Source organism: Oncorhynchus nerka, linkage group LG14 (genome assembly GCF_034236695.1).
Source record: "Oncorhynchus nerka isolate Pitt River linkage group LG14, Oner_Uvic_2.0, whole genome shotgun sequence".
Taxonomy (NCBI): Eukaryota; Metazoa; Chordata; class Actinopteri; order Salmoniformes; family Salmonidae; genus Oncorhynchus; species Oncorhynchus nerka.
Genome location: NC_088409.1, coordinates 64,089,171 through 64,110,376, shown reverse-complemented (window position 1 = coordinate 64,110,376; position 21,206 = coordinate 64,089,171). Strand labels below are relative to the sequence as shown.

Below are 21,206 nucleotides of genomic sequence, written 5' to 3'. Positions count from 1 at the left end.
AAGACTGCGTGTTGTACTGCACTCACCCCTCAACATCTCCCTTCCTTCATAAACTCCTGTTTTTATATCCACTTCTCACATTCAACATTTTTATTGTTCTTTTCATGGACAAAAATACAGAAACGCTTTGTTCTAACACTTCTCTAAAATTAAGTTAAGTGATGTTGTGAAATGCAAGCAGAGACAGGAAGAGAGATGGTGAGGATAAATAGGATTATAATGCTGAAAAGCTGGACTTGTGGTCAGACTTGGGTTCACAGATACTTTGAGCATTTGCTTGTGTCTGCCTGGAGTGCCAAATAGGCAGGTTTTAATGTTTTGGGACTTTTCTATTGGTTTATTAAAGGGATACTTCAATTTTTTTACATGAGGCCCTTTATTTACTTCCCCAGAGTCAGATGAACTCGTGGATACCATTTTTATGTCTCTGCATGCAGTTTGGAGAAAGTTGCTAACTAGCGCAATGACTGGAAATCTATGGAATCTGTTAGCATGTTAGCAGATACTACAGACTCCCAGTCACTGTGATGACGCCAGTTAGCATTGGCTGGCGAAACTACCTCTAACTTCCTTCATTCTGGACGCAGACACATAATCTGACTGTGGGGAAGTATATAAAGGGCCTCAAAGCAAACCAGAGTGAATTTTATATCAAAGGGACCAATCTAAGGGAAGCCCTGGCTAAGATCATCACTGCCAATAGAAAGTTGTTCATTTAAAGCAGACATCTGCCTTACACAAACACAAACCATCTCACACACTTTGTGACTTCGAAAGTATTCATACCACTTGACATTTTGCACATTTTGTACATTACAGCCTTATTCTAAAATGGATTAAATAAAATAAAAATGTCTGCAGCATTGAAGGTCCCCAAGAACACAGTGGCCTCCATCATTCTTAAATGGAAGAAGTTTGGAATCACCAAGACTCTTCCTAGAGCTGGCCGCCAAGCCAAACTGAGTAATCAGAGGAGAAGGGCATTGGACAGGGAGGTGACCAATAACTGATGGTCACTCTGACAGAGCTCTACAGTTCTTCTGTGGAGATGGGAGAACCTACCAGAAGGACAGCCACCTCTGCACCACTTCACCAATCAGGCCTTTATGGTAGAGTGGCCAGACGGAAACCACTCCTCAGAAAAAGGCATATGACAGCCCGCTTAGTTTGCCAAAAGGCTCCTAAATACTCTCAAACCATGAGGTTTGATGAAACCAAGATTCAACTCTTTGGCCTGAATGCCAAGTGTCACGTCTGGAGGAAACCTGGCACCATCCCTATGGTGAAGCATGGTGTTGGAACCATCATGCTGTGGGGTGTTTTTCCAGAGGCAGGGCGTCGATCTAGTCAAGATCGAGGCAAAGATGAACGGAGCAAAGTACAAAGAGATCCTTGATGAAAACCTGCTCCAGAGCGCTCAGGACCTCAGACTGGGGCACACAGGACAACGACCCTAAGCAGACAGCCAAGACAACGCAATAGAGGATTTGGGACAAGTCTCTGAATACCCTTGAGTGGCCCAGCCAGAACCCGGACTTCAACCCGATCAAACATCTCTGGAGAGATCCGAAAAAAGCTGTGCAGCAAACGCTCTCCATCCAACCTGACAGAGCTTGAGAGAATCTGCAGAGAAGAATGGGAGAAACTCCCCAAATACAGGTGTGCCAAGCATGTAGCGTCATACCCAAGAGTATTGAGTAAAGGGTCTGAATACTTATGTAAATGTGATATGTTTTTCTTCTTTATAAAAAATATATAAATTAGCCTAAATTTGTGTAGATATAAGGGGGGGAAAAAAAACAATTTAATACATTTTAGAATAAGGCTGTAACGTAACAAAATGTGGAAGAAGTCAAGGGTTCTGGACACTTTCTGAAGGCATTGTACATTAGAATACAAAGTACAAAGCAAAACAAAGGCCTCACTGACAGACACATGATCTATGATCTCACACTCGCTTCTCTCTCGTTTTTACTCTCCCTATCTGTCGAACACAAACACGCTCTCTAAACACACAATGAACCTTCTAAAGCTTGAACATCTGTCTTGAATCCTTTTTCTTAGAATCACACAGTGAAATAGAGCTAATGTAATATACAGCGACAGGACCAGAGAAGAATTTCCCAGAGCTCGAGGGATTCTGTCCCACATAGTACACAGCTCCCGACTGGCCCAGATGGTTCTAAATCACTGTTCTCAAAAACAACTGAAAACAGACAAAAATCCTCCTTCCCCTCCACGGGTCTGTCTGCAAAGAGAATACCATTATCCTGGTCTATTATTACATCTCAAGTTGACCAGTCTCCAGGGAAGAGGTGCTCCCAAACTTTTCAAAAATGTCCATGAACCCAATTTGTCAGAGTAAAATTACCATTACCCGAAAGAAAATAAATTAAAATGTATACTGAACAAAAAATATTAAAAACACAACATCTAACAATTTCAAAGGTTTTACTGAGTTACAGTTCATATAAGGGAATCAGTCAATTTAAATAACATTCATTAGGCCCTTATGTATGGGTTTCACATGACTGGGAATACAGATATGCATCTGTTGGTCACAGATACTATAAAAAAAAAAAAGGTAGGGGCGTGGATCAGAAAACCGGAAACACTTTACACGTTGTGGTTATATTTTTGTTCAGTGTACTGCAAATGTATATATAGTACCAGTCAAAAGTTTGGATACACCTACTCATTCAAGGGTTTTTCTTTATTTGTACTATTTTCTACAGGGACGCTGTTTCACTTGGATTCTTTGTCCGTTGAGATACAAACTTAAGGAAAATGATGTAAACAAATTGGGTGGGGGTTCACTTTTGGGGAACCCTGACTTCCCTTGGCAGCCATGAATATAAGCCACAGAGAGAATGCTAAACGTTTAGAAAAAGTTGTTTTTTAAATAAGCCCTAAGATCAACTGTCTGTTCTGCAAGGCTGAGACATGGATGACCATGGGAGAAGTAGAGGGCAGATAAGAGGGCCTGATGAGAGGGCCTGATGGTGTAACAGACACCATCCTGTCAGACAGACCCCACTGTGACACCAGTGTTTTCCATGGCGTCTTTGACCAATGTGGTCAACTAACCAATTAAACAAAGTCCTTAGGGGGGAGGGGGAGGGAGGGCTAGTGTAAACAGTGCTAAGGCTGGAGCTTTTAGCTGACGAGCCAGGATGGTGAGCAGCAGAGTACCCAGATCCTCAGAGCACACGTGCACACCTGGCCTCAGCTTTGTCTCCATGGAAACGATGTGCCGCTGCTGCCCTCCGCAGCCGGGTCGTTATATAATCAAAGAGATTCAGACCAGAGCCAGGCGATTAGCTCTCGCTTTCTGGATCACATCCAAGTCACACACACACTCACAGGGGGTGATTGTATGGTGCTTTGTTTGGTCTGTGTTCTGTCTCAAAACTGGGAATCCTGAATGGAAAACTCAGCTCCCTCCCAAGCGTTTTACAGAAGCTGAAATAAGGAGCTTTCCTTTTCCTCTCCCTGCTTCTTTACCTGGAGGAGCTGTTGAACTCAGAGCCACCAAGTGCACACACACACACACACACACACACACACACACAGTGTGAAAGCTTAGATGCCTCCGTGAAGGTAAGTAACACACTGATGCCCCTCTGCAGCTGCTCTGAGTCAAGGTGGTTCCTACCAGTATTGACAGAGTGACAGGGGAGTGATTGAAAGTGGTTGGAATGCGTGTGGACCACAGCTATGGACTCCATGGCAGGGATTGGGATCTGGGTTGTAGAGAGAGCAGGGTAGGGCAAAGAGAGGCCCAATCCCAAATCAACCCCGTACCACCCTGGGAACTTATTGAGATCTGAGACGATTGTACAGGTATAAGCAATATGGTAATAACTCCACCTTGCCCTCTGACAGGCTAGTAAAAAGTCCTCCATATTGCTTATTCCTATCCAAGGCTCTAGGGTTGGGAGAGCAGAGAGCAGGGCAGTGTCTGTGCCGAATAACTGATCTACAAATCACCTTAACTAAGGCCCAAATACCTAGGCCTATGTGATCAAGATTGTGTACGTCATCTTGCTCAAACTGATCCCTTCAGACACACAGAGTCTCCAGACAGAGAGAGGCTGTGGGTTGGGAGAGAGGGGAACATTGAGAAATAGCTTTCCATCCCAGCAGCCGTTAGCATTGGCAGGGGGATAGTGGTATTCGGGTTGGGGTGAGTGGGTGGAGGCTAGGGCTGGGAATTGGCAGGGACTTCACGATACGATATTATCACGATACTTAGGTGTCGATATGATATGCATTGCGATTCTCACAATTCTATATTTATTGCAATTCGATACTGTGATTTTATTGTATTTCGATGTTCCAAACCTATTGCTCACCATATGTCTTCTGCAGAGGGACAAGGGAGAGCCATGAGAAAATGATCAGCACACACACACCCCTCTGATGTAGCTGTTAGTATTCAAATCCCCACCCCTCTAAAAAGCCCTACTTCTGTAGGTGTGGAAATAGTCTCTACTCGACTCTGCTTTCCTACATAAATTGAAAGCCCTGGAACAGCATAGAGCCAGGGTGAGTAAGTAAATAAGTTTAAAAAAAGAATCACCTTCTTTTGTAGCTGGCATTCCCTGATAAATAGATGTAGTGGTATCCATGGAAACTAAACCAAGCTCTCTCAAAGCTACCTTGAAAAGACGTCTGAGGCGAGAGGAAAAGGGAGGGAAAAGGGACTGTGTGTGTCTGTGCATGCGTGTGTACTACAGACTGTGGGCAGATTGGGACCTTACTAATTCACACGGGACAGTGAGGTCCACTGAGGAGCTCCAACTAATCAGCTTCAACCTCACAGTTCAGCAGAGGACAGAAGTCTGGGAAAAATACAGGCATGCACAAACACCAAGGGCTAGGCTAGCCTGGCACCGCAACACCAACTGGAGACCAAAACCCCAGTCAGTGGTTGCATCCCAAATGGCACCCTGTTTCCTTTATAGTGCACTACTTAGGTAACAGGGAGAATTTGGGATGGAGACTGTCAGTTTCCCATTGGCTGTGCTGAGCCCCAGACCTAAAGACCAAAAGCCCCACTGTTCTCTTCTGTCCTGCCAGAAGGTTATACTGGATGGCTGGTTGGGTTTCAGCAGAACATTTTCGCAGGTGTTCTGGAACAAGTCCTGTTCTGAACGAGATCAGCACCTCTGCACTAAATAGTGTCTGCTATTCTAATCAGTCAGTCATGTGATCTCCATGTGCAACCCTCTTAAAAAGGTACAACCTGGCCAGTTCCTTCTACTGGCACATATAGCATAGCCACTTCTACTGGCACATATAGCATAGCCACTTCTACTGGCACATAGCATAGCCACGTCTACTGGCACATAGCATAGCCAGTCACTCAAAATGAATAGCGCTTCATTGTCCATTGTGGAACGTCAAGTTGTCTTTTGGTCGTCTGTGTTCTGTGTGTTGTGATTGAATGAGTTAGATCATAAGTGAGCCAGTGGTTTGGTGTGTGTTTATATTCAAAGCCTTTTCCAAATGAGCTGATGTGAAAGCCTTAACAAGCCTGCCAAACATCTCCCACCATCTCACCCACACAACTGGAAGTTGCCTTAGTTACAGCCAACATAACACCCTGTGCCCCTACCCCAGTCTCCTGGGTTCCCCCCTGTGCACACACAGGGAAGTGTTGTCTGTAATAACAGAACATGTTTCTCTCCTGCTTTTTCAACCTGCAGGACTGTTTCTGTTTGTTTTAGGTTGAGCACAGAGAATAGACTTAGACTCAGGCAGCTCGCAGGATCAACATCTAAATTAGACAGTTATCACAGCTAGGCAAACACACACACACACACACTGATAGAAGACGTGTGCCCATAACACACACACACTGATAGAAGACGTGTGCCCATAACACACACCTACAATATGTGCCAGGATTACAGTTCTAACACAAGCCAATTGTTCTCACTAGTGATACACAACAATGAAACACATAACAGTGTGTGTGTGTGTGTGTGTGTGTGTGTGTGTGTGTGTGTGTGTGTGTGTGTGTGTGTGTGTGTGTGTGTGTACCTTGTAGCCGTTATGGGTGCTTTTCTTCATGAGCGGCGTGGTAGAGCACAACTCGATGGCCTCCGGCTCATGGAATATCACTGTGGGCATAGGCTCCTTCCTCAGTGTCAGAACGTTCAGCTTGGTCTTCAGCATCGTCTGGAAGTGCTGGGGGAGATAAAGTCATGGCCAATCAATCAACCAATCAAGAAATCAATCAATATGCCCATCCATCCACCCACCCACCCATCTACCCACACACCCACCCACCCGTCGGTCCATCCAGCCTTACATTAATCTATCGATCCATCCATCAACATTTGTGGACATAGAGCAACACAGAAAGATAAAAAATATCACAAATCATAAAATCACAAAGTATCACGTCAAATTGGGACCTAAACACAAGCTAGCAAGCATCTGACAGAGAATGGTAGACTGACAGACTGACTGACAGAGAGACTGACTGACAGAGAGACTGACTGACTGACAGAGAGACTGACTGACGGAGAGACTGACTGACAGAGAGACTGACTGACAGAGAGACTGACTGACAGAGAGACTGACTGACAGAGAGACTGACTGACAGAGAGACTGACTGACAGAGAGACTGACTGACAGAGAGACTGACTGACAGAGAGACTGGCTGACAGAGAGACTGACTGACAGAGAGACTGACTGACAGAGAGACTGACTGACAGAGAGACTGACTGACTGACAGAGCATATGGGGAGCTGTTACAGGTTAATAGTATAGCACTATATAGTATAAAACACTCTTGTAGTAGTACATGAAACGCATGACACTAATATGTTATTGATGAATACAATTTTAGATTAATAGATCACATTCTTAGTTCCCACAAGTACTTTCTATTCTGCTGAAGTTGTGCGAGTCATGATTTCATTAGCCTGCTCGGTTTTGTTTAGGCTTTTCAAGGAAACCAGAAATTCCACAATCCCATTCCCTGCCTCTGTGGGCCAGAGACCAGAACATATGGTTCTGGTCGGCCTTACAAAACCCCAGATTCCAGTTTGAAACGAGGCGGCAAGGCTCTCATGTCCTGTTCTGATGGACACTTCACACGCAGAGAGTGAGAGTGAGAAACAGAGAAATAGAGAGTGAGAAGGTCCCTCATCTGTTGTCCACATTTCAGCTGAAGGAGAGGAGGGATTGTCACCCCAAACCAGAGTAAAGCCACTGTGACCCCCCCCCCATCTAAAACCAAGCACCAGTAGTGCTACAGTTACAACCCATCCTCCTACATTACCCCACTACATCTCCATCATACAACCCATCCTCCTACATTACCCCCACTACATCTCCATCATACAACCCATCCTCCTACATTACCCCACTACATCTCCATCATACAACCCATTCTCTACATTACCCCACTACATCATCATACAACCCATCCTCCTACATTACCCCACTACATCTCCATCATACAACCCATCCTCCTACATTACCCCACTACATCTCCATCATACAACCCATCCTCCTACATCTCCATCATACAACCCATCCTCCTACATTACCCCACTACATTTCCATTATACATTACCCCACTACATCTCCATCATACAACCCATCCTCCTACGTTACCCCACTACATCTCAATCATACAACCCATTCTCTACGTTACCCCACTACATCTCCATCATACAACCCATCCTCCTACATTACCCCACTACATCTCAATCATACAACCCATTCTCTACATTACCCCACTACATCTCCATCATACAACCCATCCTCCTACATTACCCCACTACATCTCAATCATACAACCCATTTTCTACATTACCCCACTACATCTCAATCATACAACCCATCCTCCTACATTACCCCACTACATCTCCATCATACAACCCATCCCCCTACATTACCCCACTACATCTCCATCATACAACCCATCCTCCTACATTATCATACAACCCATCCTCCCACTACATCTCCATCATACAACCCATCCTCCTACATTACCCCACTACATCTCCATCATACAACCCATTCTCCTACATTACCCCACTACATTTCCATTATACATTACCCCACTACATCTCCATCATACAACCCATCCTCCTACATTACCCCACTACATCTCCATCCTCAAACATTACCCCACTACATCTCCATCATACAACCCATCCTCCTACATTACCCCACTACATCTCCATCATACAACCCAACATTACCCCACTACATTTCCATTATACATTACCCCACTACATCTCCATCATACAATCCATTCTCCTACATTACCCCACTACATCTCCATCATACAACATTACCCCACTACATTTCCATTATACATTACCCCACTACATCTCCATCATACAACCCATCCTCCTACATTACCCCACTACATCTCAATCATACAACCCATTCTCTACATTACCCCACTACATCTCCATCATACAACCCATCCTCCTACATTACCCCACTACATCTCCATCATACAACCCATTCTCCTACATTACCCCACTACATTTCCATTATACATTACCCCACTACATCTCCATCATACAACCCATCCTCCTACATTACCCCACTACATCTCCATTATACATTACCCCACTACATCTCCATCATACAACCCATCCTCCTACGTTACCCCACTACATCTCAATCATACAACCTATTCTCCTACATTACCCCACTACATCTCCATCATACAACATTACCCCACTACATTTCCATTATACATTACCCCACTACATCTCCATCATACAACCCATCCTCCTACATTACCCCACTACATCTCAATCATACAACCCATTCTCTACATTACCCCACTACATCATCATACAACCCATCCTCCTACATTACCCCACTACATCTCCATCATACAACCCATCCTCAAACATTACCCCACTACATCTCCATCATACAACATTACCCCACTACATCTCCATCCTCAAACATTACCCCACTACATCTCCATCATACAACATTCCCCCACTACATTTCCATTATACATTACCCCACTACATCTCCATCATACAACCCATCCTCCTACGTTACCCCACTACATCTCAATCATACAACCCATTCTCCTACATTACCCCACTACATCTCCATCCTCCTACATTACCCCACTACATCTCAATCATACAACTCATCCTCCTACATTACCCCACTACAACCCATCCTCCTACATCTCCATCATACAACCCATCCTCCTACATTACCCCACTACATCTCCATCCTCCTACATTACCCCACTACATCTCCATCCTCCTACATTACCCCACTACATCTCCATCATACAACCCATCCTCCTACATTACCCCACTACATCTCCATCCTCCTACATTACCCCACTACATCTCCATCCTCCTACATTACCCCACTACATCTCCATCATACAACCCATCCTCCTACATTACCCCACTACATCTCCATCATACAACCCATCCTCCTACATTACCCCACTACATCTCCATCATACAACATTACCCCACTACATCTCCATCATACAACCCATCCTCCTACATTACCCCACTACATCTCCATCATACAACCCATCCTCCTACATTACCCCACTACATCTCCATCATACAACCCATCCTCCTACATTACCCCACTACATCTCCATCATACAACATTACCCCACTACATCTCCATCCTCAAACATTACCCCACTACATCTCCATCATACAACATTACCCCACTACATTTCCATTATACATTACCCCACTACATCTCCATCATACAACCCATCCTCCTACGTTACCCCACTACATCTCAATCATACAACCCATTCTCCTACATTACCCCACTACATCTCCATCCTCCTACATTCACTACATCTCCATCCTCCTACATTACCCCACTACATCTCCATCCTCCTACATTACCCCACTACATCTCCATCATACAACCCATCCTCCTACATTACCCCACTACATCTCCATCTCCATCCTCCTACATTACCCCACTACATCTCCATCCTCCTACATTACCCCACTACATCTCCATCATACAACCCATCCTCCTACATTACCCCACTACATCTCCATCATACAACATTACCCCACTACATCTCCATCATACAACCCATCCTCCTACATTACCCCACTACATCTCCATCATACAACCCATCCTCCTACATTACCCCACTACATCTCCATCATACAACCCATCCTCCTACATTACCCCACTACATCTCCATCATACAACCCATCCTCCTACATTACCCCACTACATCTCCATCATACAACCCATCCTCCTACATTACCCCACTACATCTCCATCATACAACCCATCCTCCTACATTACCCCACTACATCTCCATCATACAACCCATCCTCCACCTGTGGACCAGACGAGGAAAGATGATGAGGAGAGAAAAACAGGAGAAAAGAAGAGCAGAGTCAAAGAGAAGCGGCGGAGAGGCAGTTTTGAAACTAAAGCCACATGTGCGTAAACGCTCGCTGACCTCCGCGTCAGAACTTTATGGCTTCCTGACAGTGCTCCACATTCCTGTGGTCAGCCCGGGTCGGAAGGCGGGGGACTCACACTGGCACCGCGAGGAATAAAACTGGAATTCTATTCATAATATTTTCACTGTATTTTCCTTATTTTATTATTCCTCTGAATAAAAAAAATTGCCTCATCGAGTTACGAATATTGTACATTCTATTTGGGTTGGGGATGAGCGTCTGATTCTGGATCCAAGGAATTGATATTGATATGCTCCTCGGATACCCAATACCGGTCGGTCGCACGAATGCACGGCTGTCTGTACAGTCTGCTCCTCATCTAGCCCATTCACTGACATCTTTAGATGCATTTCATACTCTGTGTTTTTAAAAAAAAGGTATGCCACATTCTCAATAACAGCCCCGAGATTTGACTTGTAAAATTGTATACATTTCACGCATGAGCGAGGCACGTGACTTTTCCAAAATAACTTTTGACTGAATGTTATGGATTGTGAGAGAGCATTTGAAAATAGAAGGGAGTAAAGTTTTGCGTGTGACCATTCTGGAGTGAGAGAAGGGGGATTCTATAGCTCTGTGAGAGATAAGAGGAGAGACGGTCGAGGGATTTTTCTGCCATTGAAATCCTTGGGCGGTCTGCTGATACAGGGGGGAAAAAACCTGCTTGTTGTTGAAAAAAGTCAAACTAACGCACTCAAAGTAAAAGCATGAAATTACAGAATGTACACACTGTTCGATTTTTAGTCCTTACCTGACAAGATTACATTGACCAACACTAAACAACGTTCAGGTAGACCTAGATTGCCTCTGGAGTGTGTGCGCGTATTTGCACGTGTCAACCGTGATACGTGTCTGTGCACACAAGCGTCTGTATGCACGTACGTGTGTGTGTGAGCGCGCCTCGACCGTGTGATTGTGTGTGTGTAGTTTGCAGGTCATAGATGGTATGGTACACTCCCAGCCCTCAGGGAGCCTCCTGTTGGAGTAGACAGGCTCTCAGGTCAATCATAGCATAAGCCACAGTACAACGACCCACAGAAAACGGCTGAGACACAGAACATAGGGGGTCATACATAGGCTTGGCCCGTTCGGGATATTTGGAAACAGGCACAGGACGGTTTTTCCAATACCGTCAAAAGGACTTATTGAAAGTGTTGTAGCTACTTTTTAAGTAAAAACCTGCAGTCAGCATGTGCAATACGTTAGGAGATAAATATTGTGTTGGTCATTTCTCCGGTCAGATCATGTTTCATTATGAAGCTTCTACTCTCCAGTCATATGGTGTTTGTTTGCAACAACGAGACTCCGGGTCTCTCACCGTTATGCAGCACGCGCCAGGTGATCTACTTACAGTATTGAATTCACAACTAAATGTTCTGCAGTTGTGCATTTGACATGTACTTGTTAGCATTGCTAAGCTTCAGATCTCAGGGGCTCAAGTGGGGTTTAAAAATAGTGGCCCTTGTGTTCAGCACCAGTATGACCGAAAATCCCAGAATGTTACAAGGTCGATAATTTGGTATGACAATCTGGATACCGCCCAAGCCTAGTCATAGAAACATACATACATACCACCTTATTCAAACACATAAACGGACTGATATACAGTACACCATTGCAAACACTAGTCTGTAACATCCACATATAGCATTCAATAGAACTGACCCCAAAATGTTCTACTGGATACAAACACAAAGATTCACACACACACACACACACACACACACACACACACACACACACACACACACACACACACACACACACACACACACAGTCTGAAGATGAAAGAGCAGAGTGGAGCAGACTAACAGATGTTTGAGAGCAGGGCTGGTGTGTGTTGGCGTCAGGGTGAGACAGTGGGCCATCTCAACCTGGACTCAGACTGCAATCAGACCAGCTCTCTCTCTGGCTGGCTGGCTGGCTAGACGCTCACATAAACCAACATCAGCCTTGGCCTCTCAACTCACTCTGACAAACACACACACAACGACACACACAACTCACTACGACACACACACACAAACATTCTTACTCCATCTGCGGTCTGACTGAGGCATTAAAAACACAGACGGAGCAGTGGAGGACAGGTAGTCAGGAAGCCACCCACACCCATCCAGTGGTTGGCTCCCGAACCACAAGTGGGACCCCTCTACCCTCTCCCTCAGCATAGTACGAGCCAGCCGTATCACCCTGGTCCTGCCAGACTGTTAACGGCCTCCGCCTCTGATCCGGGACCAGTTTATGAGTAGAACCACTGCGTTTCACAAGCATCTGAGAGGGCTAAATCCAGAGAGGATCGTGGGAGGTCCTGCGCCCTGATTGGTGGCTTGGTTCTGTGGGAGGTGGGCTGTCGTTGCTCTGATTGGTCGGTCAACGGTGTTGTGGGAGGTGGATATTGACAGAAGCCAACCGCAGACCCCAGCTGGTGGTGGCTGTATCTCCAGCTGGCCGTAAAAACATTGTCAACTTTCTGACGCAAATGACCCCAGTTAACCCGTCCCCACATATACATTTTGTGTCATAATGCATTGTCATTTTGGAGTCACTTTTATTGTAAATAAGAATAGAATATGATTCTAAACACTTCTACATGAATGTGGATGCTACCATGATGACGGATAATCTAGAATGAATCGTGAATAATGATGAGTGAGAAAGTTAGACGCGCAAATACTGTTTCATACCCCCCGCCCCAAAAAATGCTAACCTCCCCTATTGTTGTAATGGTGAAAATTTAGCATGTCTTGGGGATAGGATATATAAAATAAAATAAATCACAACTTCTTCCTTCTAGCAGAACAGAGGCCTGACCAACCCAGCCTTCACCACAGCAGCCCCAGAAGACAGACCTAGCGGTGCTTCTGACCATGAGTGACCTCAAACAGGCCCGGAGGCTGAACACATTTCTGCAGTGTCAGGATAGGACGTTTTGTCTGCTCAGCCAGTTTCCCATATCAAAGAAATGGGAATGTAGTCCATGTAGAAAATGTCAACTATGAAAGCACTGGGTGCTGAGTAAGAGAAACATATATAAATTGGGAGATGGTTGTGAGGGAAGTGTGTGTGTGTGTGTGTGTGTGTGTGTGTGTGCAGAGACCGGGACGGCAAACATTGTGAAATCGGTTGAAAATCTAAGTGATGCCAGGGAGAGAGAGGGCTCTTGAAACTGATTCTTCAGGGGGGCGTGTTAGGTGAGGAATGGGAGGATGGGGGAAGAGTAGAAGAGGAAGTAGACAATGCTGCATGATACATCCTTTGTTGCAAAATAGAAGTCTAACATTGGACACAAATAGGTCTCAACCTTTTAAGCTGTTGGTACCACGGAGGCCATTTTGTAGACACAAACACGATGTCATGTTGTTAATGTTTCCATCATCCCTCTCTCCGTCTGACACATATAGTAGATTCTTAATACCAGCCTGAAAATGTGTCTGCTCTAACATTGGCTCATATCTCTTCTTCCTGCTCTGACATGAGATGAGAAAATGCAGCAAGACACTGGACGTTACCATGGCAACAGAAGAGAGAAGGAAGAAAAGGAAGGAGGATACCATGGTAACGATGAGAAAAACAGCCAAATACAACATTATCGGATGTATAGGATACATGACGTAACTCTACTAGAACAGGATTGTTCCAGAACAGGAATAAAGGACATCAACATAGTCAAAGGGATTAGAGTGACTGATCAGTGCAGCAGCAAGCGATCAAGCATCGCCATGGCAACAGTACAGTGGCAAGTAGCTGAGAGAACCAAAAATGGCCGTCACTAACTAGGCCTCCTTTTTACCAGAATCTTCCTTCTTACTGTGTCTCTTCATATCATTCAGATAAAGAACTAAACGACAACTAAGCATCGTTAGAGGCACAGTTAACTGCCATTCCGCCTGGTATTCCATCCATGGGAGTCACATGACATGGGAAATTGTGTGCAGGCAGCTAAGCAGCGAACTGGAACAGCCCCATTACCATGTGATAAATGGCTCTCCCTCAGAACCATACGTCATTTCAGCACTTTCCCCCAGGGTCGTGATTGATCACAGGGCCGTGGTATGGAGAGCTGAGGCCCACCAATCTGGGATCAGTAGGCTGGGACAGGCTCCGTCAGTCAACCCAGCGTATGGAGTATGCAGATCAGCACCAAAACACATGAAGGCCAGGCCACGCTGTTAGTACCTCTAGGCTGCAATGAACTGATCAGGGAAGGCCAGACTGAATCTGAGAAACCAACCTGAGCCTCCAATTTTTTTTTTGAGAAATGCTTGAATGGGCACTTTTGTCACATTACGCCGGCATTGTGACCAAAAGTTTAAGAGGGTTAGCACTTCAGAGGCCCCTATGAGGATGAAATCATGTTTTTAACAGTCTGTACATTAATGTAGGCAAACATAATTGTGCAGAAGTATGGAGGTTATGTGTATAGGTCCTTATGTATATCAGAACCTGTGATGGGAATAAATTGGTCCTTTCTGGTCTGGTGGCTGGTGTAAGGTGTAATTACTCAATTACAATGTGATAAACATTCACCTCTTAAAGTGGTAGTATTTCAAGGCGTAGAGTTGTAAAAATATGTAGATCGTATCACTTAAAAATATTCACCCAAGTTTACTACGAGATTCAATCTTCTTGATGCCAGGGCAAGCACTGTGAGGGGATTGTGCAAGTTAATTTGGCAAAAGTAGTCCACGCAACATCTGGATAGCATTAGAGGAGACGTGAAGCCAGTCTCAGTGAACGGCTCGCCCCTAAAGATCAAAATACGTGCCATTAAACCATTTTTTCACCAATTCCAAACAGGTCAGAGAATCCGTGGTAATTACTTGAATTGCAGTGATTAATGACACCTCGGTTTGCTCTGTGGGACTAGACTATAAAGGCAGGGTTCCCCAACTGACGGCCTGCAGGCTGAATATTATAATATTTGGCCCCCCAAGTTCTGATCCCCCCCCCCAAAAGTTGTATTTTTTATAATTTGTTATTTTTATTGTTGGACATAAAAGACGGTAAAAACGCCAGCAAGTCAGGTCCAAGTGACTTTAATTTGGGAAATCTGTTCCAAAGTATTCCCACGCATAATAGACCAATACAGCGCATTCGGAAAGTATTCAGGCCCCTTCACTTTTTCCACAATCTGTTACGTTATAGCCTTATTCTAAAATGGATTAAAACTGAAATACAAAAAACTGAAATATCACATTTACATAAGTATTTAGACCCTTTACTCAGTACTTTGGTAATTTGGAAGTGATTACAGCCTCAAGTCTTCTTGACGCTACAAGCTTGACACACCTGTATTTGGAGAGTTTCTCCCAATCTTCTAAGCATAGCCTCTCAAGCTCTGTCAGGTTGGAAGGGGAGCATCGCTGCACAGATATTTTCATCTCTCTCCAGACATGTTTGATCGGGTTCAAGTCCAACTCTGGCTGGGCCACTCAAGAACATTCAGATACTTGTCCCGAAGCCACTCCTGCATTGTCTTGGCTGTGCTTAGGGTCGTTGTCCTGTTGGAAGGTGAACCTTCACCCCAGTCTGAGGTCCTGAGCACTCTGGAGCAGGTTTTCATCAAGGATCTCTCTGTACTTTGCTCTGTTCATCTTTCCCTCGATCCTGACTAGTCTCCCAGTCCCTGCCGCTGAAAAACATCCCCATAGTATGGTGCTGCCACCAACACCACGCTTCACCGTAGGAATGCTATTGGCCAGGTGATGACTGTTGCCAGGTTTACTCCAGACGTAATGCTCTGAATTCAGGCCAAAGAGTTGAATCTTGGTTTCATCAGACCAGAGAATCTTGTTTCTCATGGTCTGAGTGTCCTTTAGGTGCCTTTTGGCAAACACCAAGCGAGCTGTCATGTGCCTTTTACTGAGGAGTGGCTTTGTCTGGCCACTCTAACATAAAGGCCTGATTGGTGGAGTGCTGCAGAGATGGTTGTCCTTCTGGAAGGTTCTCCCATCTTCACAGAGGAACTCTGGAGCTCTGCCAGAGAGACCATCGGGTTCTTGGTCACCTCTCTAACCAAGGCCCTTCTCCCTTGATTGCTCAGTTTGGCCAGGCGGCCAGCTCTAGGAAGAGTCTTGGTGGTTCCAAACTTCTTCCATTTAAGAATGATGGAGGCCAATATGTTCTTGGAGACCTTAATGCTGCAGAAATATTTTGGTACCCTTCCCCAGATCTGTGCCTCGACACAATCCTGTCTCGGAGCTATACGGACAATTCCTTCAACCACTTGGCTTGGTTTTTGCTCTGACATGCACTGACTGTCAACTGTGGGACCTTATAAGAGCAGACCTTGAAAATTCTAGCCCCTTGGCTGCTGCCATAGAAGTGCCCATCCAAGAAGGCTAAAGGTCATTGGCCACAGATAAAATGACGTCAAATCCCTTTATATGTACAGTAGCTTTGATTGGACTGATCATGTCAACATCATACTTTCACAATATTAGCTAGCAGTCATCATCGTGAATCAAATCCACAATCTACTGGAAAATCCTTTTTAATTCTTGTCATATGAAGAGAAATTATAGATAAAACGTATCGGTGCTCATCGGCAATTGGACATAAACATTACACAACAAGTTAGAAATCGCATATTCAACGAGTGGTTTAGAAGGAATCACTGACAGTGGTTGTGTGGCCCCACATCTGGGATTAAGGTGCTCTTTTCCAAATTTAAAATGAGAAAATGTCAACATTGGCCGTGCTATCAATGAACCATGATTTGTGCCGCAGTCAAAACAACTGTTAACTCGGAGGACCGCCGCACCACCTTTCTATTCAAGTCAATCAAATGTATTTATAAAGCCCTTCTTACGTCATCTGATGTCACAAAGTGCTGTACAGAAACCCAGCCTGAAAACCCAAACAGCAAGCAATGCAGGTGTAGAAGCAAGATTAGTCGAGCACAACAATGTGAGTGCAAAAATGTATTGTATGCAGCTTCATAAATGATGTAATATGCCAGGGAGATATGTATACTGTAGCTAAGAAAGTAATACTAAGTGTATGTTGTGGAGTAAAATGTTAGTAGCCCATGTGCCTCACCCTAATAATTTGGTATATATTTACCCCTATTAATTTTGCCTACTGTTCTGACTGTTTTACTGTAGCCTATAACCCGTTTTAGAGAAATGTAATCGTCAAATATTGTAGGAGCTTTCATTGTCTGCTTATATGCCCTATTTATTCATCCTACGGTTCTGACTTGGTGTACAGGGAGAGCACTGTTAGAACAGCTCATGTTCTGAATTCTGTCGCTGTACATTTCAAAAGTTATATTGACTAAACGTCCATCCTAGCTCGGTTCGTGTATTAATCAAAACTACGGATTGCCTCTTATCCGCTTGTCGTCCCCTTATGCCATAGTTTGTACATCTCAATTGTCATTAGAACCCACATTTGCTTAAGCAAGTCAACCATATCAGCTATGTTTTTTTAAAGGCAGTAAATGAGGCTGAACGAACTGTTTCGCTGCCAGACAAGACTCCACTGATAGCCAGGTGTAGCAGTTGGGCTAGCTTTATGTAGGCCCTAACAGTTTGTGGGCACCATTTGTCACCGTTAAAGTGCAATTAATGTATTGTTTAGTGTTGTGTTGTTTAGTGGCTTTGCTGGCATGCATTCCACTTTTAGTTTTTTTTGCCCCACCAAGATTTACATGCTAAAATCGGCAGTGCTTATGTATAAAGGTATTTCTGTTTTTTGATATATTTTTATAAACGGTTTTCGCTTTGCCATTATGAGGTATTGTGTATAGATTGATGAGTCGCTCCAGAGTGGCGCAGCAGTCTAAGGCACTGTATCTCAGTGCTAGAGGAGTCACTACAGACCCTGGTTTCGATTCTAGGCTGTATCACAACCGGCCGTGATTGGGAGTCCCATAGTACAAACGATGGCATATTATTAAATCCATTGTAGAATAAGGCTGTAACGTAAAAACTGTCTGAAAGTCTGAATACTTTCCGAATGTGATCCTATACAAATGTAAGCAAGTTTTGAAATTATTATGTTTTAATCAAATATTTTATCTGTTTGGGCTTCTGTCGGTCAATTTGCAGTCTACAAATATTTTGTAATTACGTTCTGGCCCCCTGACCCTCCGCTCAAGGCCAGCGGCTGAATCTAGTTGATGATCCCTACTATAGGGTGACCCATGGCCTCTGCAACATTACTCAAACTAAAAAAAACAGATTGACAGAAATGGGGTCCAGCAAGTAGATGTTACACAATATAGCACATTCTCAGAATGGTTTATCATGATGAAAAAGGGAAGGCCATAATTCAAGCTGAGTTCCAGTAGTCTGATAAACCTATAGTTTACACTGTAACCTAGCAGGCTTGCGTAACGTGTATGAACGCGATACAACGTAGCCTAGAACTAGTTGGGTAATGGGGCTACTCGGGGGAGGAGGCAACACGAACGAGAGAGGGTTTGAATTCAGAGAAACGAGCATACCATCGCGCAGGCGGCCACCTGCCTAATAAAACAATCATTTCTGCAATGATAGGACTGAAACACACAACACATCCGAAGAAGACTGTTTTGCATCTGAGCAAAAAAAAACACAGATCAGGCTAATATGCACGATGGGTTTTCATACCGTTAAACATCTGACAGACAGACATTAATATCCCTAAAAATGCGCTGGTTTGGAATACTAATCAATCCATACCTGCAATCGCTCTGTCGCTGGCTGCCACATTTTAGTATAATCAAAGGTTTTCGTCTCTACTGAAGCTGGTTATTCTCTGTGTAGTCCAGCTCACATCTGCTCGTTCTCGGGGCTTGCTTCTCCTCTTCTGCAATCTGGAGAAACAGACAGTGAATTCCAATGAAGCGTGATGAAGCTCCGCCTGCGAGCAGTTCCGAGACTGGTCTGCAGGGGGCGGTAGCGACAGCAGCAAGTAACGAAAGGACGAGCCCTATTGCAAGCCAGAGAACACAGAGAACAGAAACAAACTATCCTGCTGGAATTTCGCTGAATAATTCCATTGACTTCATATTAAAGGCTCACATAAAAAAATATTGCTAGTATTTCAAGCATTTTTGGTCAGTGTTACTCCACATCTTGGTTTACTAATTGATGTGCCCTGTTATGGTTTGCCCAAACGGTCATGGTTTTGATGGTTGATGGCGCATTTCTACATTCCAGCCTTCTGGCTCCAATGAAATGGCTCCATCAGATCTAGCCATGACTCAGTTTATAGGAGCTATACCCACCAATGGATCCCTACGGAGGCCAAACAGTGCCCATGACCCTGGAGGTCATGGAAAGGGGAAAGGGGGTAGAGGTCAACGAAAGTCCCCCACTCAGACTGCAGTGTAGGGTGAAACTCATCAATAACCACTGGTTCCTCTCATCTCCACTCAGTCTGTGTGTGTGTGTGTGTGTGTGTGTGTGTGTGTGTGTGTGTGTGTGTGTGTGTGTGTGTACGTGTGTGTGTGGCCCTGGGTGTATTTGTGTGTGTGTGTGTCCGTGTGTGTGTTTTTAGGTGCGGCGAGTGTCGAGACAACACCACAGCTAGCCTGTATTTACAGATGTTTACTCTAGGAACATCTGGATCAAGCAGGAAGTCACCAAGGCCACACAGGGCTAACAACATATGTATTTCCCACTGCTGGCATGTTGTCTGGAGAAACAAGGCATGTAGAGAGTGTCTATTAGTGGAAACATGTTGCCCATTGTCCTATTGTAGTGGGTTAATCCTGAAAACTGTCTGGCCAGTGTTGTTGAGGTCATATAGTGTCCGTTGTGTCTTTTGATAGATAACGCCAGTGCTGACAAAACCTCTGGTTTTTACCTGTTTTTGTCTTCAGTTGATAAGATTGATAAGGTTCTCAGGAGTTGTGAAATGCACAATATTGATATGATATCATTTTGAGTTGGTTTTCAAAGCACTAGTCTAAGTGAGGCGAGGTCTTAGTATTTCACTTTGCCTTGTGCTTTGTCCAAAAAGAGTACTTAGTCTTGTGCTTTGTCCAAAAAGAGTACTTACTCTTGTGCTTTGTCCAAAAAGAGCACTTAGTCTTGTGCTTTGTACAAAAAGAGTACTTAGTCTTGTGCTTTGTCCAAAAAGAGCACTTAGTCTTGTGCTTTGTACAAAAATAGTACTTAGTCGTGTGCTTTGTCCAAAAATAGTACTTAGCCTTGTGCTTTGTCCAAAAAGAGTATTTAGTCTTGTGCTTTGTCCAAAAAAAGCACTTAGTCTTGTGCTTTGTCTAAAAAGAGTACTTAGTCTTGTGCTTTGTCCAAAAAGAGCACTTAGTCTTGTGCTTTGTACCAAAATACGACTTAGCCTTGTGCTTTGTCCAAAAATAGTATTTAGTCTTGTGCTTTGTCCAAAAAAAAGCACTTAGTCTTGTGCTTTGTCTAAAAAGAGTACTTAGTCTTGTGCTTTGTCCAAAAACAGTACTTAGCCTTGTGCTTTGTCCAAAAAGAGTACTTAGCCTTGTGCTTTGTCCAAAAAGAGTACTTAGTCTTGTGCTTTGTCTAAAAAGAGTACTTAGTCTTGTGCTTTGTCCAAAAAGAGTACTTAGCCTTGTGCTTTGTCCAAAAACAGTACTTAGCCTTGTGCTTTGTCCAAAAAGAGTACTTAGTCTTGTGCTTTGTCCAAAAATAGTACTTAGTCTTGTACTTTGTCCAAAAAGAGTACTTAGTCTTGTGCTTTGGAGGTTATCCAAATCCAGTTGTCATGTCGTGATAAATCATCTTTGCGACTTCAGTATTA

The 21,206-nt window shown here is 44.2% G+C and overlaps 1 protein-coding gene across 1 annotated transcript in view; it reads right to left on the bottom strand.

The window, feature by feature from the left end:
* The window catches only part of LOC115116803 (PTB-containing, cubilin and LRP1-interacting protein), a 39,612-nt gene extending 20,309 nt beyond the window's left edge, over positions 1-19,303 (bottom strand). The window contains exons 1-2 of the mRNA XM_029645283.2: positions 19,151-19,303; positions 6,049-6,195 (exon numbers count right to left, since the gene is read on the bottom strand). Of these exons, the coding sequence (XP_029501143.1) occupies positions 6,049-6,195; positions 19,151-19,180 (177 nt within the window). The 5' untranslated portion in view covers positions 19,181-19,303. The remainder of the gene's footprint in view (positions 1-6,048; positions 6,196-19,150) is intronic.
* Positions 19,304-21,206: the final 1,903 nt, after the last annotated feature.